The sequence below is a fragment of the Papaver somniferum genome, chromosome 9 (assembly GCF_003573695.1).
Source record: "Papaver somniferum cultivar HN1 chromosome 9, ASM357369v1, whole genome shotgun sequence".
NCBI classification, from domain to species: domain Eukaryota; kingdom Viridiplantae; phylum Streptophyta; class Magnoliopsida; order Ranunculales; family Papaveraceae; genus Papaver; species Papaver somniferum.
Window position 1 is genome coordinate 134,070,236 of NC_039366.1, and position 27,056 is coordinate 134,097,291.

The window sequence follows — 27,056 nt, forward strand, 5'->3', positions numbered from 1 at the left end:
TAAGGTTAAAGGAGAAACGACTCTAGCACGCAAACTAGAATCACACGTAAGGTGTGGGGATTAGTTTTGCACAATACTAGATGTCTCCTTTATATAGCCTTTCAAATCAGGGTTTTCCCTTAGTTACAAAGCAATCAATATTCAGCGTTAGATGAAAACCTGATTTAGATTCAAGCTAATATTTCTCAACCGTTAGATCGAAAACTTAGCTTGTCATACACAAATGACTGTACGCTTCTAGGTTTATTAACCGCACCCAAACGTGTACATTGTTGGTTCAACAATAGTCTACCCAAAAAGGTTAACCATATGAGCGTTTCATACCAACCATGTTCTTCTTCACCATAACTAGTTCAATTGACTCAAATGAACTAGTTACGAGAGTTGTTCAATTGCAAGGAAATTTTATGTAACTACACAAGACACAATTGAAGCAAAGATGATTTTATTCACTCGAATCGGTTCATGAACTTTAATAGCCACGGTTTGCAAATGCATTCCTTAGTATTTTAAGATTAAGTTCAGAAATCATCTTTAGATATATAACCTTCTCAAGTTCGCAGACTAGGTTCGCGGACTTAAGACACCGGATAGAGTTTACAAACTCTAGCTGAAATTCTCGGGTTCGAGAACTATGCTGGTTCGCGGACTTGGCTCACGCAAGTATTTTGTCAACTCCAGCAGAAATTCTCGGATTTGAGAACTTCGGCAGTTCGCGGACTGAGTTCGCGGACTTGGCACTTGCCATTCTTCCAGTTATCTTGATCACCAAAGTTTGAAAACTTCGGTTCAAGGAATCCATTGGTTAGTAATCTAAACTCTCATTCCAATCATTGAAACATTCTTAGAGGACGTTATACAGTTTTTACACTATTTCTCGTCAAAGCAATTTTCAAAGTGATTGAAACATTCATGACTTTCATCACTAGGTAAAGATAAACTTGGTCGAAGCGAAAAGCTTACCAATACATATTTCGAGATATAGATAGGCGAGGTATACTCGGCTCGAAATACCAAATGTGTATGATCTAGTCTATATATATAGCATACAACTTTTGTCTCAAAGAGTAGGAGATAGAATAGATAGACTTTTGGGTGATAGATAAGTTCAAGTCTCCACATACCTTTTTGTCGAGAAGTTCCACTGGTTCCTTGAGTATATCTTCTACTTGTATGATGAATCGCCATGAAGTCCTTGAGCTCAACTACACTTACTATCCTAGTCCGATACTTAGCTATAAGAGACTAGAAATCAAGACTTATAGTTTTGATCACTAACATTGACAAACATTCTTGAGATAGCAACGCATGCGAGTTTGACCGAGCAGTGCTTTAACAATTTCCCCTTTGTCAATTTTTAGTGACAAAACTGTTAATACATATGGAATACAAAAAAGATAATGAAACTTTAGTAGATCCTATTCCACATGTCTAATCTTCAACATTCCTCGAAATCTTCGTCACTTCCAAGTACTCCAATGATCCCTAAAGGTTGTAAGTTTAGCACCATCGTTGTTGAAGATCCGTAGCTATAACAATGAGAAAGCATCGGTCTCGATCATTGTTATACAATGTCATAGTATTATTATACAGTGTCAAAGTCCAATTGTATCACAACTTCAACAATAATACTATGGTGATATGTATCATTCCCCCTTAGTCAATACTCCATCTCACATGAAAACCACTCCCCCTTACACAATGATCCGAAAATCATATGTATTTGTAGTGTGAACTATATATTAATTCTCCCCCTTTTTGTCAATAAAATTGGAAAAGGTACAAGAATGGGATCATAATGAAATTTTCGTAAGAGACATTTCATGACTGAGAGAAAGAAACACACATCATCTTATTTAGATGCAATCATATAGCCGAAGCTAACAGCATTCATCAAGGAGTTTAAAGATACAAGATAACCCCTCTAAAATTCCACAGTCGCACACCCCTTAAGATATGACCATTAAGCACAAGTTCAAAAGAACTCTCCCCCATTTGATGTCATTCCCGAAAGAACAACAACAAGCGACCTTAATTTCAAGAGAAACGAAGGATTTTTATTGGACACCAAAACCATGAGAATGATTTTTATATCCAAAACTCAATCAAATTATTCACAAGTAAACCCATGAATAATTTAATTGGAATATATAATGAGTGATCAATTTAATTGATTGTGCTCAACATAAGTAAACTTACGGAGCAACGACTAAGATAACCATACAAGAGAGTGATTGTCTTAATCGTTCATATACTCAACACAAGAGAACTTGTGGAGTAATAACTAAATAACCAAGAAGATGATTAATTTAGTTCTAAATGTTCAACATAACGTACCTCACGGAAAAACCAACAAATCTAATCAAGAATAATCAACTTGGTTGTATCGTGCTCAGCATAAGATACATTACGGAGCCTTACGGCAATACAAAAAGGATGGATCAATGAAGATCAATACCGTGGAATACATAAGGATTCATTCTTTTGTACAAGCATATATAATAGCAATAATCCTTGGATACAAAAGATTTTAACCTATCTTCCGTCAAAGATTGACAATATAGGCTTAACTTTTGTAAATGTCAAAAGTCTATTCATCCTTAAACCAATACATGAATACCGATCATGAACGACTTTACTTTTGACAAAATATGGGACAACATAGTTCACGGACGTAAACACCAAAATCCCATAACAAATTGCAATATAACAAATCATAAATATTGCAAAACATCATCTTCCAAATAGTTTTAGAATTTAAAACCAAAAAAACTAAAAACAAGAAGATAAAAACAATAGCTATGTGTAGTCACAATCATCGCTATTCAAAGCACTAGTTATTCTTCCAACTAAGCCAAAAAGAAGACATACTAGGCATAATCAAGATAAAATCCTATGATGCATTTCACTTACTTTGAAGATTCTTCTCGTATTCCATATATTCGCAAGCTCATCTTCGATTAGATCAATCCTAGATTCAAGATTATCCATCTTTGTTTCAAGTCTTTTGGAGGAAGCTTCGAGTTCGCTTTTCAGGCCACGTACTTGCTCCAACACGAGATTCATGGTTAAAGAGAGCTTATCAAATTGTGAGATAGAAAGAATTTCATCAGAGGATGAGATACTCTTGTCATAACACATTTCGTTATCAGAAGAATCAAACTGAATCTTCTTTGAAGGAAATAAAACAGTCCATACATTAATTTCTTTGCTAGAAAGGCTAGAGGAAGACATGATAGAGAAGATAAATGAAATGATCCTTCAGAGAAAGGAGAAACTTCATTTTAAAGGAATGAAGATGGAAAAATTCCAAAAACGACCTTTAACCAAACCCTAACAAAATTCGGTTATCTTCAGAAAAAGTATTTTAAAGAGTCAAAAGTCGTACATGAACAGTCAACGGTACTAGGGAAGAGTAAACTAGAAAATAACAAATACATTCCATTATAACCCTCTTCAAAATCATGATTCTTGCTTAAGAGGAACAGACGAGAGAATCATGAGAAACAAGATTACAGATTATTCCAATCCAATAGGACTGGGTTATTTCTCATGAAGAGGGGAATTGTTTGTTAAATCAAGTTTATGCTTACTCTTTAAAAAAGAGTTATGCACATCATTCTTTTCCCTTTTAATAACAGTTTTGAGGAACTTGAATGTAATTGCGCAAGTCCTGCACTGTTCTAGAAATCAATTTTTGAGAGAAAAAGGATTTCATAGAAGGTTTCTGCTTCCCTTTTTGCACATAACGTTTAGCAGAGAAGGACTGCATTTGACTATTTGTGCTAAGATGGTCCTGATTTTTACACAAAGAACCCAAAAATTTTGGTAGCATCTTGTGTCTTTCTGTATCACTCTTGTTTTCAAGATGACTAGGGAGTGATACAAAGTCAGGTGACATTTGCTGACACAGCTTATGAGATATGGACGGAATAATTCGGCATGTCGTATAAGGATCACGATTATGATTTTCAGCAAAGAGATTAAAATAACATTCATGGTTTTCATCCTCAGGATCATAATCAAGGGTATTCATCCATGCTTTAGTTATCTTATTCTCCTTAAAATCTGGACCATTGAGAGTATGAATACTTTTACAGCACAAGAGACTAGTTTCGCTAGTGCAGTTTTTCTGAACTCTCTTATCCCTCTTTTTGATTAATTGAACCTCTTTTTGAGACTTTCTTTTACTTCGTCTAAGAATTTTCTTAAGTTTTTGTATAAGCAGAAACAATGTAGAAATAAAGCAATTCTCATTTGTTTTATTAATCAGATGAGGGCGGTGAGATTTTCCATCAGTAGTAGTAATTTGATTACTACACATGTGATGTTTATCTTTAAGTTCGCGATCGAAAATTTTAAGCTTCCCAACAAGCGTGTTTCGCGAAAGAGTATTAAGGTTATTTCCCTCAACGATGGCATGTTTTTTAGATTCGTATTTAGATGGCAGTGATCGGAGAATCTTCATCACAATTTCCCTTTCAGGAATAGTCCTACCCAATGCACAAGATGCATTAATAATTGCAGACATTTTGTGATAAAATTCATCAAATGAATCTTCTTCTGCCATATGAAGGTTCTCCCATTCGGAATTAAGGTTTTGAAGCCTAGATTCCTTTTCGCTGGTGTTACCTTCAAATACAGTTTTTAAAGTATCCCAAGCATCTTTAGACGTGGAGCAATACGCCACATAGTGTCGAAGATCTGGGGTAATGGAAGGCATGATGGTATTCAAACCGTCGGAGTTTTACTTTGCAGCAAGAGACTCAGCAGCAGTATATGTACCAATGTTTTTAGGCATGATAACATCTCCAACTATAACGACGGGAACCTCATAGCCATTGACAGCATAAACCCATGATTGGAAATCACGCGATTGAAGAAAAGTACGCATAGCAATTTTCCACCATAGGTAGTTTGAGCCATCAAAGACTGGTGGTATGTTAACTGAGATAGCACAACTATCCATAGAGTCAGATCGCTACAAACACAGACTTGTAAGGTCTTGAACATGTTTGCTTGCTCTGATACCAATTGAAAAAGCGGGGGTCTAACAACACCACCCAATATTTCGATTAGCAATTTGTATGGACTAACTCCGAAACACTTACTAGAGAATCAACTAGACAGTCAGACTCAATCTAGACAAAAGTATATCAACGAGTGAATATCTCTCTCTTGTTTGGATTTACTCAAGCTAATAGAAATCAACGAGTCCTAATCAAACACAAGGAATAACTTGGACGGTACCAAAGACCATTGTCCAAGGATCAATCAATATCAATCAACAACCAAAGGTCGGATTTCCAATTGATTGATTCAAACGCACAACCTGTATTATTTCAATTATATAAACAAATGTAATGCGAAAATAAAAATAACACAGACACTAGAAATTTTGTTAACGAGGAAACCGCAAATGAAGAAAAACCACAGGACCTAGTCCAAATTGAATACACACTGTATTAAGCCGCTACAGAAACTAGCCTACTCCAAGCTAACTTCGGACTGGACTATAGTTGAACCCCAATCAGTCTCCCACTGATCCAAGGTACAGTTGTTCTCCCTATGCCTCTGATCCCAGCAGGATACTGCGCACTTGATTCTCTTAGCTGATCTCTGCCACAACTAAGAGTTGCTACGACCCAAAATCGCAGGCTTTAACAATAAACAAATTTGTTTCACACAGACAAGTCTATCAAAGGATCAATCTGTCTCCCACAGAAAAACGCTAAAAGTTTTTGTTCCGTCTTTTGATAATAATCAAGGTGAATAAGAACCAATTGATAATCCGGTCTTATATTCCCGAAGAACAGCCTAGATTAATCAATCACCTCACAACAATCTTAATCGTGTGGTAGCGAAAAAAGATGTTGCGGAATCACAAACAATGAGACGAAGGTGTTTGTGATTACTTTTTATATCTTGCCTATCGGAGAACTCTCACGATCTCTAGCCAATCAATATGATTGTACTATTACGATATAAGATGCAAGATCAGATCACACAACTATGATAAAAGTAGTACCGATCTGGCTTCACAATCCCAATGAAGTCTTTAAGTCGTTAACCTGGTTTTAGAAGAAGAAAACCTAAGGTTAAAGGATAAACGACTCTAGCACGCAAACTAGTATCACACGTAAGGTGTGGGGATTAGTTTTGCACAATACTAGATGTATCCTTTATATAACCTTTCAAATCAGGGTTTTGCCTTAGTTACAAAGCAATCAATATTCACCGTTAGATGAAAACTTGATTTAGATTCAAGTTAATATTTCTCAACCGTTAGATCGAAAACTTAGCTTGTCATACACAAATGATTGTACGCTTCTAGGTTTGTTAACCGCACCCAAACGTGTACATTGTTGGTTCAACAATAGTCTACCTAAAGAGGTTAACCATATGAGCGTTTCATACCAACCATGTTCTTCTTCACCATAACTAGTTCAATTGACTCAAATGAACTAGTTACGAGAGTTGTTCAATTGCAAGGAAATCTTATGTAACTACACAAGACACAATTGAAGCAAAGATGATTTGATTCACTCGAATCGGTTCATGAACTTTAATAGCCACGGTTTGCAAATGCATTCCTTAGTCTCTTAAGATTAAGTTCAGAAATCATCTTTAGATAATTAACCTTCTCAAGTTCGCAGACTAGGTTCACGGACTTAAGACACCGGATAGAGTTTACAAACTCCAGCAGAAATTCTCGGGTTCGAGAACTACGCTGGTTCGCGGACAGGGTCCGCGGACTGGGCTCACCCAAGTAGTTTGTCAACTCCAGCAGAAATTCTCGGGTTTGAGAACTTCAGCAGTTCGCGGACTTGGCACTTGCTATTCTTCCGGTTCTCTTGATCAACAAAGTTCGAAAACTTCGGTTCAAGGAATCCATTGGTTATGTAATCTAAACTCTCATTCCAATCATTGAAACATTCTTAGAGGACGTTATATAGTTGTTACACTATTTCTCGTCAAAGAAATTTTCAAAGTGATTGAAACATTCATGACTTTCATCACTGGGTAAAGATAAACTTGGTCGAAGCGAAAAGTTTACCAACACATATTTCGAGATATAGATAGGCGAGATATACTCGGATCGAAATACCAAATGCGTATGATCTAGTCTATATATATATCATACGACTTTTGTCTCAAAGAGTAGGAGATAGAATAGATAGACTTTTGAGTGATAAATAAGTTCAAGTCTCCACATACCTTTTTGTCGAGAAGTTCCACCGGTTCCTTGAGTAGATTTTCTACTTGTATGATGAATCTCCATGAAGTCCTTGAGCTCAACTACACTTACTATCCTAGTCCGAGACTTAGCTATAAGAGACTAGAAATCAAGACTTATAGTTTTGATCACTAACATTGATAAACATGCTTGAGATAGCAACGCATGCGAGTTTGACCGTGCAGTGCTCTAACATGAAGTACAAGTTAGCAGAATATCATCAACATATAGAAGTAATACCATCATTTGTGAACCAGCAACATAGACAAATAAAGAAAAATCTGAAACTGTTCTTACAAATCCATAAGAAAGCAATGCAGAACTAAATTTTTGAAACCATACTCTTGGTGCCTGCTTTAAACCATAGAGACTCTTTTTCAAATGACATACTTAATTTGGAAATTCTTTACTTACAAACCCTGGAGGTTGTTTCATATAAACATTCTCAGTCAAGTCCCCATGCAAGAATGCATTTGATACATCCAATTGCGTTATTGACCATCCTCTTGTAATAGCAATACATAACGCCACTCTAATTGTTGTTGATTTAACCATTGGACTAAAAATTTCACCATAATTAACTCCATCCTGTTGGTTATAACCCTGAGCTACTAATCTAGATTTACATCTATCAACAATACCATCAGATTTAAGTTTAACCCTATAAACCCATTTACAACCAAGTATATTCATATGAGACTCAGGATCCACCAAATCCCAAGTGTCATTACTCTTCAAAGCAACATTCTCTTCTTTCATAGAAACTTGCCATACTGGAATTTGAATTGCTTCCTTAAAGTTCTTTGGTTCAGTTAGAGTATTAAGTAAGGAAACAAAAGCCGAAGACAAAGGATATTTGACAGATGCATAGGAGATATGATCAGGAAAAGTTTTTGGTTTTAAAATGCCCTTATGAGATCTAGTAACAATTTTGGAGGCAGGAAATGGAACTGATGAAGTGGATGCTATAACAGGAAAGTCACATGACAAAGAAGGAGAAGAAGACTTTAATGTATTAATCAAAGGAGTAGAACCAGAATTTTCAGGAGAAAAATAGAACTCATTTTCAGAGAAAACAACATGTATGGATATATAAGTTCTTTTAGAAATAGGATTGTAACATTTGTAACCTTTATGTAAGATATTATACCCTATAAAAATATATTTAGCATATTTAGGTGACAATTTATCAACTCTTGAATGACCTAAGAAGGGATAGCACACACATCCAAAAACTCTTAACATAGAATAATATGGAATAGTATTGTATAAAACTTGAAAAGGAGATTTATTTTGAATTATAGGAGTGGGAGTTCTGTTTATAAGATATAAGTAGCTACCAAAAAAAAACATTATACAAGTATTGTTTAGGACAAGAAGCATTAAAAAGCAATGTATTGCTCATTTCAGTAATGTGTCTATGCTTTCTTTCAGCTAGACCATTTTATTCTGGAGTTTTTGGACATGAAATTCTTAATTGAATACCAGCATTATCTAGCAAACCCTTAAAACAACCTTTGACCAACTCACTTGCACCATCAGTTTGAAAAGCTATAATTTTTGTATGGAAGAAATTTTAAGTAAGATTCTTAAAGTGTTGAAAACATCGTAAAGCTTCACTTTTAAGTTGCATTGGATAAATCCAGTTGAATCTACTAAAATCATCAATAAAGAGAATGTAATATCTATGTCTTGTTAATGAGTCAACGGGAGAAGGACCCCATTCATCACAATGAATGAGTTCAAGAAGTGAAGAAGCATGAGAAGTTGATAATGCAAAAGAAAGTATCTTACTTTTTGCTAATTGACAAGAATTACAGATAGATGAAGAATCTGAAGACTTAACAATAGTATTTTATGAGTATGAAGCTGTTGAATTATCTTGGATGAAGGGTGACCTAATCTATCGTGTCACACTTTAGAAGGAGCAACAAGAGAAGAAAAAGCATATTGTAGCATAATTGAAGTAACAAGATAAATATTATTGACCATCTGTCCATGAGCTAAAAGAGCATGACTATGTAAATCTCTTATTTCATAACCTAGAGGATAAAATGTTATATAGCAAACATTATCCCTAGTAAACTTAGCAACTGAGAGCAAGTTATGTTTCATGGATGGCACATGTAGCACATTATCTAACTTGAAACTAATCTTTGGTGTATGAATAGTAGCATTACCAGTAACTGAAATAGGTAGAATCTTACCATTGCCTATCATAACATTGTCCTTGCCCTTGTAGGTAGAAGCATTCTGCAACAATGTTCTATCTCCTGTCATGCGAGTTGAAGCACCACTATTAGAAATACATATTGTATTTGAAGATGATGGATCATCATTAATTATTTCAGTAGTAGCATTTAGACTGGTATAAGCATGTTGAGATGGACCAGAAGAAAAAGCAGCATCATTTGAATATTGAGCTTGATTATCAGAAGTAGCAAAATTTGCTTGAGCTCTATATCCAAAATTATTTCCACTAGTTGAGTTTCCAGTTGGAGGTGGATGATATCTAAAAAAGCACCTTGTGCAGTATGACCATTCTTCTTACAAATTTGACAAAACATTTTTGAATAATCCACATATGGTCTTCTATCACCATTTGAAGTAGCCCCATTTGAAGAATTGGAGCTAGAACCATGCTGATATTGACTATTCTTATAACCACCACCATTGCCAGGCCTATTTGCACCACCATTCCTTTTATTTGCATTATAACCAGTAGAACCATTTCTTGCATATAATGCAGTAGAACTTTGCTCATCATAAATACTATGATGCTGATGTTACCTCTCAAGTAAAAACTGTTCATGAGAAAGCAATTTTTCCTTCAATTCTCCAAAAGTATAAGGTTGATCTATATTTTGTGAAGATTTCATTAAAACATCATAATCACTACTCAACCCATTCATGATAAACATCATTAAATATGCATCACTAACTCTTTCCCCAATTGTTGCCAGAGAATCAGCAATAGACTTAATCTTTTGAAGATAAACCACAATAGATTGATTAGCCTTATTAATTCCATGTAATTGAGTCCTAAGCATATTTTTCCTAGCAAGAAATTTTGTTCTAAAACTAGTATGAAGAAATCCCAAATTTTTTTAGCTGTTACAAGACCAAGAACAGGTAGATACAAATCGATCTAATTTTCTCCAAGATACCCATCTGGGTCAATAGTTTCAACACCATCCACGGTAATCTTATGTGGAGGTTCGGCTATATCACCATTCACATAACCATAAAGATCAGTAGAAACTAAAAGACCCTCAAATTGATCACGCCATAACAAATAATTGGAATCATCTAATTTCATGGAGATAAAATTTGTGATATTATTGAAAGGAAGAGAACTTGAATTACTAGTACCAACGGAAGCAGACATATCTTGAATTGGATCTGAAATACCAGTATTATTGTTGTTGTTATTGTTGATTATAGTACTTGTAGTATTGCTGACTAATCTTCCAGATCGAGTTGTTACCATAAACAAAAAACACAGATGAACCCTAAATTTTATTTATTGATAATTTGTTTAAATTGAGAAACCCAAATTGTTTCGTATGAATGAAGCTTGAAAAATTATTGAAAAAGATTATTAAAGCTTTGAAAGACAGGATCGTTACTAATCTGATACAATGAGAATTATAGAGCTCTCATGATAATCAAGAAATCAAAGTTTGTAGAACGAAGAAGAAGATGATATTATTATTCAAGATGATAAAACAAGACAAGGAATATTCAGACATATTTAATATTATCTGTTTACAGACAAAGTCAATGATTATTGACAGGACTAAGGTCAACAAATAAAGACTTGACTTACTATTCCTATTAGTTATAAATTGGGATTTGATGATACTTGGTTGACAAATTGAAATAGTGGTGATTGATGATTCAAATGGTGATTTTATTATGTTCTTATTTCTGATGGTGTTTTTGCTCATAAACTATTTGATGGAATTGCTCAAAGAGATCTCTATGTTGCATATTGTTTGAGTGGTGCCTAAAATTGTTGGTGGTGCAGGTTGGTGATTAAGACAAAAAATTTAAGAAATTGAAACGAAATTCACCTTTTTTTTATCGGCTGATATCTCGAATTAGCATTCATTTAGAGATAAAAATTCATCCATTTGATGTTGATTAGTAAAAGTCATCCCATGCTTCTATTCAATTTCTATCTTTTATATCCATAAATATATGCACAGTCGTCTCCTCCATATCCACATAACACTTTCATTGTGTTTTCCCCGACAAATATCATCCACGGAATCATATATATTAAGAAGAACCTTACGATTTGATTGAATGTTACCGGTAAACTTATGCCTCTTTCCCCGCTTAACATACAGATACTAATATCATGGAGATGCATTGAAGCGGTCAGGGTTTTTTAGACATTGTGCAGCCTAGTCAAATAGTCCAACTCGACCCAATTTTGTGACAACTATATACTTAACGATGGTTAACCGTTTTATTAAAAAAATGGGATGGAAAAGTGAAATTCGGTGTATTTTAGTAATTATGAAAAAATCGGGTGTATTTTTGTAACTACTAATCCCACGGGGTGTATTTTATCAAAATCCCCAAGATAATATCACCATAACCTCACCTGTAATCTCCTACGGTGGAGTATCCCACCATATATGCCTTCCAATATCAGCTCCTATAATATCTGGGTTTCAACTCGATTCCTCCCTGACTGTATACGAGAGAATATCTCTTCTAGTTCCCTGTTTTATCACTCGAACTTCTTCTCCCTTGAAAAAGCGGGGGTCTAACAACCACATCCAATATTTCGATTAGAAATATGTACGGACTAACTCCAATATACTATTAAGAGAATCAACTAGACAGTCATACTCAATATTAATAAAAGTATATCAAAGAGTTATATCTCTCTTTCTCGATTCAATACTTTACTCAAGCAAATAGAATAATTGAATACAAGAGAAATCACTTGAACGGTACCAAAGACCAATGTTCAAGGATCCATCAATTTCAATCAATCAACCAAAGGTTGGATTTCCCAATTGATCGATTTAATGCACAACCTGTGATATTTCAATTATATAACAAAATATAATGCGGAAAAGAAATAACACAGACACCGAAAGTTTTGTTAACAAGGAAACCGCAAATGCAGAAAAACCCCGGGACCTAGTCCAGATTGAACACACACTGTATTAAACCGCTACAGACACTAGCCTACTACAAACTAACTTCGGTCTGGATTGTAGTTGAACCCCAATCAATCTCACGCTGATCCAAGGTACAATTGCGCTTCTTACGTCTCTGATCCCAGTAGGATACTACGCACTTGATTCCCTTAGCTGATCTCACCCACAACTAAGAGTTGCTACGACCCAAAGTCGAATACTTTAATAAAAAATTCTGTATCACATAGAAAAGTCTACGGTAATAGATAAATCTGTCTCCCACAGAAATACCTACGAGTTTTTTGTTCCGTCTTTTGATAAATCAAGGTGAACAGGAACCAATTGATAAACCGGACTTATATTCCCAAAGAACGGCCTAGAATTATCAATCACCTCACAATAATCTTAATCGACTAGCGAAAGAAGATATTGCGGAATCACAAACGATGAGACAAAAATGTTTGTGACTTCTTTTATATCTTGCCTATCGGAGAAATCAATCTCAAGTCAATCCTTACGATTGTACTTAGTACAATAGAAATAGCAAGATCATATCACACAACTATAAGAAAAGTAATATCGGTCTGGCTTCACAATCCCAATAAAGTCTTCAAGTCGTTAACCTACAGGGTCTTCGTAGAAACCTAAGGTTAAAGGAGAATCGACTCTAGCTAATACAACTAGTATCATACATGAGGTGTGGGGATTAGGTTTCCTAATTGCTAGAGTTTTTCCTTATATAGTCTTTCAAATCAGGGTTTGCAATCAATGTTACCTTAGTAACAAAGCATTCAATATCCACCGTTAGATGAAAACCTGATTAAATTCAAGTTAATATCTTTCAACCGTTGATAGAAACTTAGCTTGTTACACACAGATGAAATGCATGTTTATATAGGTTTGTGTAACTGTACCCAAACATGTACATCTAGTTGGTTCAACAGTAGTTAACCAAATAGTTAGCCATATGAGCACTTTCATATCAACCATATTCTTCTTTACCACAACTAGTTCAAATGACTCAAATGAACTAGTTAGAGAGTTTTTCAATTGCTTAGATATTTATAATAGACACAATTGAAACAAAAACGATTTGATTCACTCGAATCGATTCATGAACTTTATAGCCACGGTTTGCAAACTTGCATTCCGTAGTTTATATAAGTTTGAGTTCACGAATAATCGTTTTTAGAAAATAACCAACTTAAGTTCGCGGAATGGTACCCGGAATAAGTTTGTTTTCAATTCACAAACACCAGCAGAAATTCTCGGGATGAGAACCTCCGACAAAACACGGACTTGTACGCGGACTCTAGTTCCGGTTTTCCTGGGCAGCAAAGTATGCATACTTTGGTTCAAGGAATAAGGACTTATACATGTATGAGTTATCACACAATGCTTATATCCAACAATGGTTATAAAATCTAAACTCTCATTTCAATCATTGAAACATTCTTAGAGGACGTTATATAGTTGTTGTTCACAAACCATTTTTCGTCAAAGCCATTTTCAAGTGATTGAAACTTATCATGACTTTCATCACTAGTAAAGATGAACCTGGCCAAAGCGAAAGCTTACCAACACATATTTCGAGAAATAGATAGGCGAGATAAACTCGACTCGAAATAGCAAATGCGTATAATCAAAGTCTATATAGCAAAACGACTTTTGTCTCAAGATAGGAGATAGAGTAGATAGACTTTTGAGTGATAGATAAGTTCAAGTCTCCACATACCTTTTAGTCGATGAAGTTCCACCAGTTCCTTGAGTAGTTCTTCGTCTTTCTATGATGATCGCCATGGAGTCTTGAGCTCAACTACACTTTTTATCCAATTCAGAGACTTAGCTAATAGTATAATAGAAATCAAGACTTATAGTTTTGATCACTAACATTGACAAACATGCTTGAGATAGCAACGCATGCGAGTTCGACCAAGCAGTGCTCTAACATCCCTGTCTCTCGGAATTGCTTCCATCATCCACAGCATCGTCATCATCTCCCATCACCAACAACAGACTAGACTCAGCTCTGTAACTGCCAATGGCAGCAAAACCATCTTCATTGTATCCTCCACCTTCCTATCTCCGATAATGGCATCCATCACCTTGAACCGTCGTACAATGTCTTCGTCAGCCAACTCATTCACCGGTCCATCACCAGCATCATCTCACTAACTTCCCAACTATATTCTCTCGAGAACCATCAAGATCATCACCGTTGTTATTTACTCAGTCTCTTTTCCATCTGAGTCTCTCTGAAATTTCTATACTCGAGTTATCATCCACATAAGCCAACTTCCATGCATCAACACCGAGATTATCTTAATAAACACTGTCAACAACTTCCAACAACAATCACTGCTCCATTGTTCATCTCGATCTTGAGTTTTCTCCATTACTTTGCACAACGACCAACTATTCTGGTTGCCATCTCCAGCTCGTCACCACAGCACCATCATCTCTCTGTTTATAGCTCATGGTAACCACATCATCACTCCATATAAACCATGTCTTCTCTCGAGCTGCAAACCAAACTCTATCTCATTCATCATGCCAAGCTCCGACAACTGAGCTACCTACTCTGTTCTCAGGTCCATACAGAAAGCACCCATAATAACCACAGAGTTATCGCCGATTCAGGGAAGAAGGTGATAATGCACGCCCCCAAGGAGAAAATCCTGATGTTTTTGGAATTTTTTTGAATTGTGGCAGCCCTGAGTAAGATCTCAGATGTCTTTAACATTTATGTGCTTTCATAAATTCAACAACTTTGTCTTGCTTCAATTGCCTGTCATTTCTTCATACGACGTTGGAATGACTCCATTCTTTCGCCATTGCCTTCATTATTTCGTTCTCTTCAAGATGATGCGAAGAAATCCCGGATTTGATCAAGTTCCATTTCCTTTTGGTTAAGATAGCCTCAAACACCTAACAACTCAAAAACAAACAAAATCAAAGCATAATGATATAAAAACTATCAAGAAAGCAAAGTATTTGAGTACCTAACTAGTGAAAATAATGTACCTATCAGGTTCTGAGGTTTGGATTGAGGTGGGAAAGTTGTTTGGCCTTTATTGGCAAAACGAGAATTAGAGTTGTTGCTTGGACAAGAAGTAAAAGTTTGTGGCTGTTGTACGGATTAAGTTTCAACAGGACTAGAAATTGGAGAGTTATTCTTTGGCATAGGTGACTAAGTATTAGAAAAATTGGGTGTTTGATGTAGTTTTCGAGAAGAATGATATGAAACGTCATCTTGAGAATAAGGACTTTCATTGTAATAATTGTTGAATAAAGTAGAGGTTCTGTAATTACCTTGAAAGCGATTACTCTGTCTAGATTGACCCTTTTGAGAACGAAAAATACGACGCTCTACCTTGATTGCTTGCTATATGGCTTCTACCATAGTGAAAACGTATTGAGGCATTCCTTCCTGAATCAATCTGTTCAATCCTTCAATAAATCCAGCCACGAGGTATTCTTCAGTTTCATTAAGTTGATTACGCGCAACCAAACTGTAGAACTCATATACATAATCTCGTACCAATCTTGCGCCTTGTTGGCAAGCTTGTAATTTCATAAATAATTGTTGTTTGTAATCTCTTGGTAGAAATTTATGCCTTAAGAGCCTCCTCATCCTTTCCCAAGTGGTGGTTTATCATACTTGACACGATCCTCACATAGTTTTTCCCACCAAGCAACAACACCTCCTTTGAGTTTGTAATCTATAAAGCTTAACCTTGGAATCATCTGGTACTTCCATAAACTAAAAAAAAAACATCAACTTCATAAAACCAAATAACAAATCTTCAATTTCGCGTTCCTTATTAGTTGGTTCTATCGATTTTGTGAGCTCTTCTTTAGTAACATAATCTCCCATTGAAATGAAACTTAAATCACTTTCTGATTATTTTGTTCTTTTTGTGTAGGGTTGCGGAAGCGAATAAAACACAAGGATCTAAGCGAAAAAAACTTATTGTGATGTTCCCTAATTTAATTGGTTCCTCTTGTGATTGCTTCCTCCTTAAGTGTATTTTCTTTTTTATCTTTTTGTTTGAAGCCAAAGAATTTTTACTAAAGAACAAGTGTACAAAAGTATTACAAGAAGAGTGTTGTCTTTTCTCTGTTTAGGTTGCGGAAGCGAAAAAAGCACAAGGATCAAAGAGAAAAAAGTTATTGTGATGTTACCTAATTTAATTGGTTCCTTTTATAATTGCTTCCTCCTTAAATGTATTTCCCTTTTTATTTTTTTTGTTTGAAGCCAAAGAATTTTTACTAAAGAACAAGTGTACAAAACTATTACAAGAAGAGTGTCTTTTTATTTATTTTTTTATCATCATCACATATGACATGTATAGCAATTTTAAAAAGTTAATAAAAATAATTTACCTCTTGAACTCATCTAAACAATCACCCATGGAATGTTATATGGCAGTCTAAATCTGTTCCCAAGAAACAACAGTCATTCCAAAAGGTCGGGGACTAACCAGAGGATCCCTTCTTTTCTGGACTCTAAGGGCAGTTCCTATGGCAATGAACAAAAAAAAAATGTTGAGCCACGTGGATGTTTTCCACTATGGAAAACTAGAGCAAACCGAACATATTTGGTTTTCTAGGACCCCACTAATATTTGTTTTTAATATAAACAGTTTTGTAGGATAAAGATAAAATATAATATTTAGGTGAGATAAAATAGGATGAAGTGAATAAAAAATTATTAAAGTAATTGTTGGGAATCAGGAATTGTAGTGGGCGTGTGAGGAATAGTTCGTAAAGGTAAAATTACCATGGATGAATATTACTTCTGTGCCGAGCAGAGGAATCCGTCTAAGGACGTCTGTTCCTCAGTTCAAGATGCATATGCCGAGCAGAGGATAGCCTCTGGCGGCGGAAGAAAATCCGCTAGCGATTGATGATGGCCCGCGCGTTTCTTGCTCAATCGCCAGCTGTTGTGCCACGATCGCCCGGCCTTCCATCGAGCACGCGTCTATTCTTCCATCCCACTCAACAAACTAACAAATTGGTTTGTTCATCCTTTTTCATGTTTGTTGAGTCCATAGTGGGATCAAAATGAACAAATCAAACACTGCTCTAACCTAAAAGATCCTTCCTAGAGGCTAGGCATACGAGACTTTGATGATTCCCATGCATAGATATTCATGATTTGTAGTCGTATCACTTGGTTTCTAGTGAAGTCTTGCAAGAATGGGCACATGATTCCCAGCTTTGTGTTATCTTTCTTTATAATTAGGGACCCCAAAAGCGACACATGGTGTTACTATAATTGTTTTGATTTGTGATGAAGTCATGTCATCATCGCCAACTCATCCCGAATTAATCAATCGTTTCCCAAAGGTTACCATCTCAAGAATCCAAAGTCCAACAGACGCATCCCTTATGGTACTAATATTTTCAAATGTTTTACCAAAGGTTACCGTCTCAAGAATCCTAACCTAACCCAAAGTCCAACAGACGCATCTAGAATACTATAAATATACAAGACAATGGATATTACCCTAACTTTCAATTAGCCTCGATACCATCTTCTCATAAAAATCTCTTCTCTGAAAAATCTCTTTCGAAAGATAATGGTCACCATAAATTGATACGTCTGAAAAATCTCATAACGATTGCCCTGCGATATAGAATAGGATTCTGAAAAAGAAGTGGCTCTTTTGAAGGAAAAGAATAACAGCATTGTTATCTTTTTTGACATAAAAGATCGCAAAAAAGATACTTAAAAATAGGATTTTTGTTATCGATCCTAAAATTGTTCAGTCTAATCAAGATGTTAGTGAATTTGACCCACTTACACAATAGTTTGGCATGGCAGGTTTGAAGATCATTCGATTTACCATTAATATTGATTTCTAAATTAACGTTTGTATAATATAGTGTTACACGATTTTTTTTTCCGGCAAAACTCGCAAAGAGTTTTTAAAAAGAAAAAGGATGGGGGACTAGGCAAAGACCTCAATAGACCTCATTTTTCTAATCTAAATACTTTTGTTTGTTTTTGTTTTATAGGAAAAGCGGAAATACATCGAGGAGAAAAAATAAGAATGGTCAAAAGTTACATAGAATAGTTGGTCTGGAAAAGTCATGCAAATAGCACAAGACATGAAGGAAGGAAGGGCCAATAAACAACAAAAACTAATTTAATTGTAAATCCTACGGTAGCAAAAGAGATTATCTTCAAGAGAAGATATATAAGTCGACTTTGTGCTGAAAGTACCAATTGAAGGCAAAACCCCGTGTGAGGATTAGAGTTTTAACATCCACACCAATCTCAAGTCAAATGGATTTGTGGACTTTTCTTCAATAACTCTGTTGTTTCTTTGTTATCGTAAAATCTATAGAATTGTTGGCCCCTAATACTCCGATGTACCAGCACCTTTGATGCCTTCGGAAATCCAGTTGGTTTGGTGTTCAGGAGAAACATGGATGGTGATGCTGCCAAGGGATATAGGATGGTAAAATTGCAGACAGTACCTGCTTCTCGAAAAGGTAAGAAACAAATACTCCCTTTGTTTGAAACACATCGAGCAAGTATGTATAACAAATAGTTAGATTTCATAGTCTTTTGTAGAAACTTAAATACGCATCCGTGGGTATACTTTATTTGTAGATCGCAACAGGAAAAAAATATAAAGAGTATGTATAACAAATAGTTAGATTTCATATATGAAAATTGTTTACTCGCGAGTAAAAACTAAATTATAAGATAACCGTGTAACTTTATATGGATTTATATGTGTTTTACGTCTAAGAATTTTCCATATGAGAACTGTCTTCAATTCACCGTCTATGGAGTTTGACCAGAATCATTGAAAAAAAAATATTCCACTGGAATAATTTAGTACAAATGATTTTGTTTTTCTGGAAGCATGATGTGTAAACGTTAAAATGCCCAGTGCATATAGCCTTGTGAACACCATCACGCTCATAAATTCATAATCAGGCCCATAAAAGGTTGGCCTTTGATATTGGTAGGATATACATTGGTGGACACGTGTGCACTACACTAAATTTCAGACGCTGCACAAAAACTGTCCTTCAACTTATGTTATCATCCGGTGCGTATGCACCGGGTTGGGGGCTTGTAAAAAGAAAAAGGGCACATGTTTATCATACAGCAAATGTTTCATTTAAATATAGTATGTTAGCTTACGTTGCATTGTAATATAATACGGGCTTTACAATCAAATCCATGCAAACAACGCTGGACAAGTCTTGACTGCTCCTATGAAAACGGGCGACCACATTATTTAAGAGAGAACCCATCCACAACTCGATTTCATATTATAAAAGTAAAGGAAAAACTGTCGGAAGACAAAAGGGTGCCAAAAAAAACTCAAGACAAGTTTGCATAGTTACAAATCTTAGTGTCCAACATACTACATTGAATACTACTAGAATGCTGTTTTCAATTGTTATTTCTTCTTCACTGGGCTTACTGCTGGGCACACTGAACCCTTTGAGCACCGCCAGCATGCATGTCATCATCTTCATCATATGCCTCCTGAGCTTGAGCTTGTTTCCTCCTCATTTCTTCCTCAATGTTCACATCATGAAGAGTGGTCTCCTCGCACTCATCAACTTCCATGTCTGTCAATTGCGATGATGTTCTCGGAGGGAGCACTCCTTCCAAGGCTTTGCACTGCTCAGCTGTCAAAGAGTCTGGAAAATCAACAGTAAAGTGGATATATAATTTACCCCTCATGAATGGTCTCTGATACATGGGCATCCCTTCATCATTTACTGCCTTGAATGAATCTGCACACCATCAGCACAAGTATAAGAAAATCCGCCTCCTAAATGATAAACTAGCTTAAACTTAATCAAAATACTACATGGCATAGACTGGCTTACCAGGCTTAACTACTTCCCCAGGGTTGGTCTTGATGAGGAGCTGCCTACCATCAAGATGGGTCAGTGCAAACTGAAATCCACAGAGGGCTTCAGTCAGGGACAATGTGTGCTCCACAAACAAATCATCACCCTTTCGCTTAAACTTGGGATGATCTTTCTGAGCCAAGACAAAAACTATATCCCCAGTGACAGTTTCTGGCTGCAACACGAAAGAAGACATAATCAGTAAATTTGTGAAGTCAAACACAAAAGCTAACACATCCCAATAAACAGTCTACTACGTACCGCTTCATCGGCCTCTCCAGGGAAGGTAATCTTCTGTCCATTCTGCATTCCCTTCTCAACATGCACTTCCAACACCTTCTTCTCCTGGGCAACCTTCTCACCTTTGCATTGAGGGCAGCGATCCTTATCGCTGATGGTCTCTCCAGTACCCTTACACTCATTACAAGGATGTTGCATCTGCTGGATCATAGAGGGACCTAGGTGCCTGATAGAAACTTTCATGCCAGAACCTTGGCAACCAGAACATTTCATTGAAGCACCAGATTTCGAACCCTTTCTGGAATACACAAGAGTAAAGAATAAGATTACAGCAGAAAGAAGCCAAGCAAAATATCCTTAAACTAGCAATGGAAAGCACCAGTCTAACAAAACTTAAGATACCCTTACCCAGTGCACTTGGAGCAGATGACATTGCGAGAGAGGGACAGTTTCTTTGATGTTCCACTGTAAAGATCCTCCAGAGACACCTTAAGAGAATGCATAACATCTTCTCCCCTCCTCTGCCTCCTTCCTCTGCTGCTGCCACCACCTAAGAGTAAACAAATTCCAAACAACATGAATACCTTCCACTTTCATAAATAAATCTAATAAAAACATTAAACCCATTAGAAAATGATATCTCCACCTACCTCCAAATGGGCTTCCTCCTCCAAAGAAAGATGAGAAGATGTCAAAGGGGTCGTGGCCACCACCACCTCCTCCCATTCCTTCCTTGAGCGCATCCTCACCATACTGATCATAAATTTCACGTTTCTCTGGATCACTCAAAACCTCATAAGCCTGGGCCAACTCCTTGAACTGCATTGAGAGAAATACTACAATGCTCAATATACACTGCTTTATGACTGCCCCAGAGAGCAAATTAAAACATACACAAATCAACAAACCAACCAGGGAAAACCCGGCATCCTAAATCATTCAAGCATCTACTAGCTATCTCAAAATTCAGTTGCCCAGCCCAAATAATAGTCTGAAATGAAGGGCATAGACACGACCAACACAATTGAGTAAACAAAACATACACAAGGTCTGACCTTTGCAACCTCTATACGTTCGATGTGGAAAACCAACAGAAATTCTTAATTATTTCTACAGTAATTAACAAAGTTACTGATTCCCTACTAGATCAGGAATAATCTAATAGAAAAAACGCAATACCTTTTCTGGATCTCCACCCTTATCAGGATGATTCTTAATGGCAGCCTTTCTGTAAGCCTTCTTCAAATCTTCAGGAGAAGCAGTCTTTGGTACTCCAAGTACCTCATAGTACTTTGTGTTATCACTTTTCTTGGGCGCTCTTCCAAACATCTTTAATCTAAATAACCAGCATCAACAACAAAAAGAAGAACCCATCAACAAAAATGAAAAATTTTAAGAAAAAAAAATTACGAATTTCAACAGATCTTAAATTTTTTCCCAAAATCAACAGATCCTCAGAAAATTAAAACATACCAAGAATTTCAAACACGCTGAATGTTCAGAATAATCGATCGATTTTATGATTGTGAGTGAAACCCTAATTCTTCTTCAGAAAGGAAGCCCTAGAATTTCACACGAAGGAGGGTGTTTCTCTCAATCTATTTAATAGTTATTTTTTTCCTTTCCTTGAACGTAGAAAACAAATACAAAGTGGGGAAGGGAGTAGGGCTTATATAGAGGACTTGGATTCAGTGGATGCTATACGTATACGGCTGAGATTACTTTCTATATACGGGTTTGGTTTTAACCCAACGGAAAAGAAGACTCTAGAATGTTTCCTAATTCTGTGAGGGAAAGAATCTTGACTCTTGGTCTTTTCCTCGACGGTTCTGATTAGTCTTCTGGAAATTTCTTGTTGTGAACACATAGTTTGGGAATAAAATGGGATTTCCTTTTAAACCATCAAGCTGCCAGCTTATCCGTTGTAGTCTAGGTGGTTAGGATACTCGGCTCTCACCCGAGAGACCCGGGTTCAAGTCCCGGCAACGGAAATACTTCTTTGCCTTTTGCCATATCTTAACCATGTTTGTGGAAACATTTATCTTCTTCTTTTGCCATGATAATTCGATATCTTAAAATTGTTTGAAGGGGTGTTTTTTCTGGATTTTTATTAAGTAAAGGAGATTGCAATAAAACGCAAGTTTTACGAAGTTCTTCGGTTGAAAAGAAATTTGAAGTGAACTCTATTAGTGGGGCTGCAAACCAAATGGTTTTGGAGTTGCACCGGATTATAGTGAATAAAATGTGGATAGGGAGGACCGAATCCTTGTAAAAGTTCAAAAATATCCCAAGTAAATTTTTCTTATTATCTTATTTCCCTTTGATTAACTACTTAATCTAATTAAAAACCAAAAGAAAAATTAAAAACAAAAAAAAATATCAAAATCAGTCAGTTTTTCTTCTCCTCTTCTTCGTTTCAGCGACAATTCATCGTCGATAAATAAAAAATTTGTCGATTAAACTCTTATTATAAACAATGTTGAGAAAGAAGACGAAAGACAACAGGAGAACGAAGTAATGTTTTACTCAACAAAAGACTACAAGAAATTAATAAAAAATAATAACTCTTGAAAATAAAGCTTAATTTAAGAGAAGATCTCATTCAGACACTTTCAAGATTGAAGAGATGGAGAAAGAAATATCTGCACTAAAACCACGATGTGCAGAAGTGAAAGATTCTTGTTTGGATTCCTCTACAATCCTAGTAAAGGACGTGAATCTTCAGAGTTCTCAACCCTCTGGTAAAAAGGATGATCCTAAATTCTCTAAAGCAGTCTCTGCAGCACTCAAGAAGGTCAAAACCGATCCTATTAAACCTCAAAAAACCTGCTTTTGTTGTGGTAAGAAAGGTCACATTCTGAAACAGTGCAACAAACAATATAAAGAAATTTGTTCAAGTATGGCAATGGTCAGAGCATAAGAGTTGTTGATACCCACATCAAATATTTATATTTTGGACTTACTTATTTTGTGTTAGCACCAAGTCAAAAAAAAAATACTTAAGTAATGGTGCGATAAGGAAAAATTTGATGATAATCATACCTACGGGCTCAATTGGTTAGATAACCTTTTGAATATGGGATACATCTTCTTGGAATAAGGCTCAACATTTAAAGATGTTAAATTATAACCCCTTAAGAAAAGAGTCTGGGATAGGGGATCATACAAACACTAAGAAGCCACCACACAATGTTTAACAAAACAATAAGGAAGTTAAGAAAAACAACAATCTCTTAACTGAAACTCAAGCTTTATTGCCCAAAAAATGTAGATATGTGTAGGGGAAATATAACCAGCTTAGATTGATGAACCAGAACAACCCCAATACATCGCGGAAGTTCATGAAATATTCGAGCATCGGGAGTCTTGGTGAGAATATCAGTTAATTGTTGTTCAGAAGGCACAAGTTCAATTTTGACAGCATCATTCTCAAGGAAATCTATGACGAAGTGATATCTTATGTCAATATGCTTTGTTCTCGAGTACTCAACTGGATACTCAGTAACTCGAATCACACTTCAGTTATAAAAAAAAATTAATTTATAGTTCCAATGTAAATTTCATAATCTGTAAGTATATGTTTCATCCATAATAGTTAAGTACAACACGAACCTGCTAAAATGTATTCAGCATCACAAGTTGATAAGGATTATGAGTTATGTTTCTTGTTATGCCAAGCGACAAGATTTAATCCCACATGGAAAAATCCTCCTAATGTACTTTTATATCCTCTACACATCCTTCCCAATCTGCATCTGAATAAATAATAAGTTTATTGTTAATATCAAAGTTGTAAGACATACTATATCCCATAGTAAAATTTATGTATCAGGCGATCCTTTTTACATCTGCAAGGTGAGACTCTTTTCGATCAACTTGAAATATTGCACAACAACCGACATTGTATGAGATATTAGGTCTTATAGTTGTTAGATATAACAGGGTACCAACATAAACCTATAGAGTTTCGGATTCACACTGACACCTTTTCATCTCTTTGTAGTTTTCCAGTATTAGGCATGAGAGTTTGTTATTATATGGAATTTCCAAGACCAAACCTTTTAAACAAGGTCTTTGCCATATTGTACTTGCGAGATGTATATTCCATCCTTATGTTGTTGAATTTATAGAACCAAGAAGAATATTAACTCACTTACCAAGAGAATTTTGAAATTCTTCAGTAAGTTTTTTTGATGTTGATCCATAGAGGATACCATCAACATAGATCTAAGCAATCAGGACATCCTTGCCAATCCATTTGGTAACCAGTGTTTTATCAGCTCCGCCTATATAGGAACCTTTTATAAGAGAGAAGTTGTTAGTTTTTCATACCATGCTCGTGGAGCTTTTTTTAATCCCTATAGTGTCTTATTGAGCTTAAAGAAATGATCGGGATTTTTTGGACTTTCAAAATCCTTTAGGTTGGGCAACATAGACCTCTTTCTTAATACATTCATTTAAGACTACAGATTTTACGTCTATTTGATATAGCTTAATCCTGAGAAAACAAGCATGAGCTAATAGAAAACTTATGGAACCAAGGGGTGCTACATGAACAAAGTTCTCATCAAAGGAAATCCCTTTAATTCTGAAAATATCCTTGAGCGATAAGTATTGCTTTATTCCGAACTAGTTTTGGGGTCGAATTCTAGCTTGTTTGCCTCTCTGACAAGCACCACAAACACCATCCACTTTGATATTGATTTTGGGTACACCTCTGATAAGTTATTTGTTAATGATCTTGCCAAGTAGATAATTAAATTGACCAGATCATTCATGCCAAAGGTGTGCAGATTCCACCTTAGTCAAGTTACACAATAAAGATTAAATTGAATATAAAGAAGATAACAGTTATGGTTATTTGGTTTTTGGTACTCACGTTTTGTCCAAATTTAGTGTTTGGTCTAACATTTGTCCAGCTTTGCGTTTGGTACCTGGACTTTACGTTGACTTTCATTGACTATGTTAGACCAAACAGACTTACTTGTTTTACGAATTTACCTTAGATATTATAAGCAATTACTAGTGATTCCATCATCTTCTCCACATTAAAAGTCGATCTCAAAATCATTCTCTTTAACATTAGAATTTGATCTGATTCCTAGAACTCAAAGACCACCATCTCCGATGATAATCACCCCCAAACTCTTCCATCCCGTTTTCCCAATTTAGACCCAACCATGTTTTTATTTAATTAGCAACGACATATCAACTGGTTTTTAGGTCCAAATTTTTGAACAAAATTAAAACAAACCCGAACCCAAACTTTACATATTCTAACTGAAATCGAAAGTACTCATTCAAACCACCACTATTCATACATAAAATTGGTTAAAGATACCATAATATTTTATTCCCACATAAATTAGGGAAACATTCATATCATCTTAATTAAAAAAAATCAATTCAGTTCAAATTATATAAAGATTACGTGTTTTTATGACTTCCTTGATCCAGAACTTCACCATTTTCGATCTCAAAAATAAAATTAGAAGGAACATTCGATTCACCACTATTCACCCATTTGATTTCAGATTCTTTTCGTCTTCAAACCTGTATCTTTCTTAGATTCAACAAGCTCTTAAAACCCACTGTCTCGTCACCAGCAAACAATGGCAGTAAACTCTTCTCAATCTCATCCATTATCTTCTTAGGGTAAAGAAAATTGAAATAACGACTGGTAAAGAGAAGAAAAAGCGAAAAGAATGAAAAACTGAATTTAGGTTAAGGTGAAAAAAACTAGTCATAAAACAAATTGGGTGTGTTGTGGGTACACATAACTACGTTTAAAAGAACTCTAGCAAACGGACGTTATGACTTGGCGAAGTCAACCCGGGTCAACGTGAATTCTAGGTACCAAACGCAAAGCTGGACAAATGTTAGACCAAACCCTAATATTGGATAAAACTTGAGTACCAAAAACCAAATAACCCTAACAATTATTTTTGCCACGAATGCCATGAAAAAAATATTTTTCCTGACTTATCCTCAGTATCACATCCTTTAGCATTGAAGAAAACTTTATCACCTTTATCACAAATTTGACTGACAGAAAGAAGATTAACAGACATACCTTTTACGTAAACAACATCATGAATTTTAGGTGCTCTAGGAAGTTTGATCGTTCCCTTTTAGTTAATAAAAGGGCAAATTAACAAACTGGCCAGCTTCCATCCATGTAATTAATAAACCGACCACAAAATTTAAATCTTTTAAAAAGTGGCCTTTCTGTTAGGGTTTCCATCCGGACCCACTAAGATGGTCAAAAGTGTTGATTTAGTCAAATTAGTATGCTCAAATTACTATCATATCCTATGCGAATCACTAAATTATAAAAAAGAGAGCTGCACTTAGACGGAACTCAGATAAGGGAGGTGGATCAATGGATCTAGAGTTGTTAAGTTCAGTTGACAATAACAAAGGAAAGATGAGCCAAGACAAATGGAGTATGTTTAATAATGAAGAGGAGGATTTGACCAAGCTAGTATTGATGGGTCTAGTTTGAATTGTGACACTGATGAATC

At 35.7% G+C, this 27,056-nt stretch overlaps 1 protein-coding gene and 1 non-coding gene across 2 annotated transcripts; one reads left to right on the forward strand and one right to left on the reverse strand.

The window, feature by feature from the left end:
• Positions 1-19,660: 19,660 nt before the first annotated feature.
• Positions 19,661-22,183, reverse strand: LOC113309317 (dnaJ protein homolog). The gene is made up of 7 exons (XM_026557742.1): positions 22,006-22,183; positions 21,712-21,868; positions 21,183-21,351; positions 20,941-21,082; positions 20,554-20,830; positions 20,269-20,467; positions 19,661-20,172 (listed from the first exon to the last, which is right to left on the reverse strand). Exons 2-7 carry the CDS (start codon positions 21,859-21,861, stop codon positions 19,850-19,852), a joined length of 1,260 nt encoding a protein of 419 aa, XP_026413527.1. The 5' UTR covers positions 21,862-21,868; positions 22,006-22,183; the 3' UTR covers positions 19,661-19,849.
• Positions 22,184-22,450: 267 nt separating this feature from the next.
• TRNAE-CUC lies at positions 22,451-22,523 on the forward strand. Its single transcript has one exon. It is a non-coding gene; the product is annotated as a tRNA-Glu (tRNA).
• Positions 22,524-27,056: the final 4,533 nt, after the last annotated feature.

What these genes read in the sequence shown, in the direction of transcription:
- LOC113309317 (XM_026557742.1), bottom strand. Translation starts at nt 21,861, where the DNA reads ATGTTTGGAAGAGCGCCCAAGAAAAGTGATAACACAAAGTACTATGAG. An exon ending in AGGAGGAAGCCCATTTGGAG is followed by an intron (nt 21,083 to 21,182) that starts GTAGGTGGAGAT and finishes GTTTACTCTTAG; the next exon opens with GTGGTGGCAGCAGCAGAGGA. An exon ending in ATCTGCTCCAAGTGCACTGG is followed by an intron (nt 20,831 to 20,940) that starts GTAAGGGTATCT and finishes TGTGTATTCCAG; the next exon opens with AAAGGGTTCGAAATCTGGTG.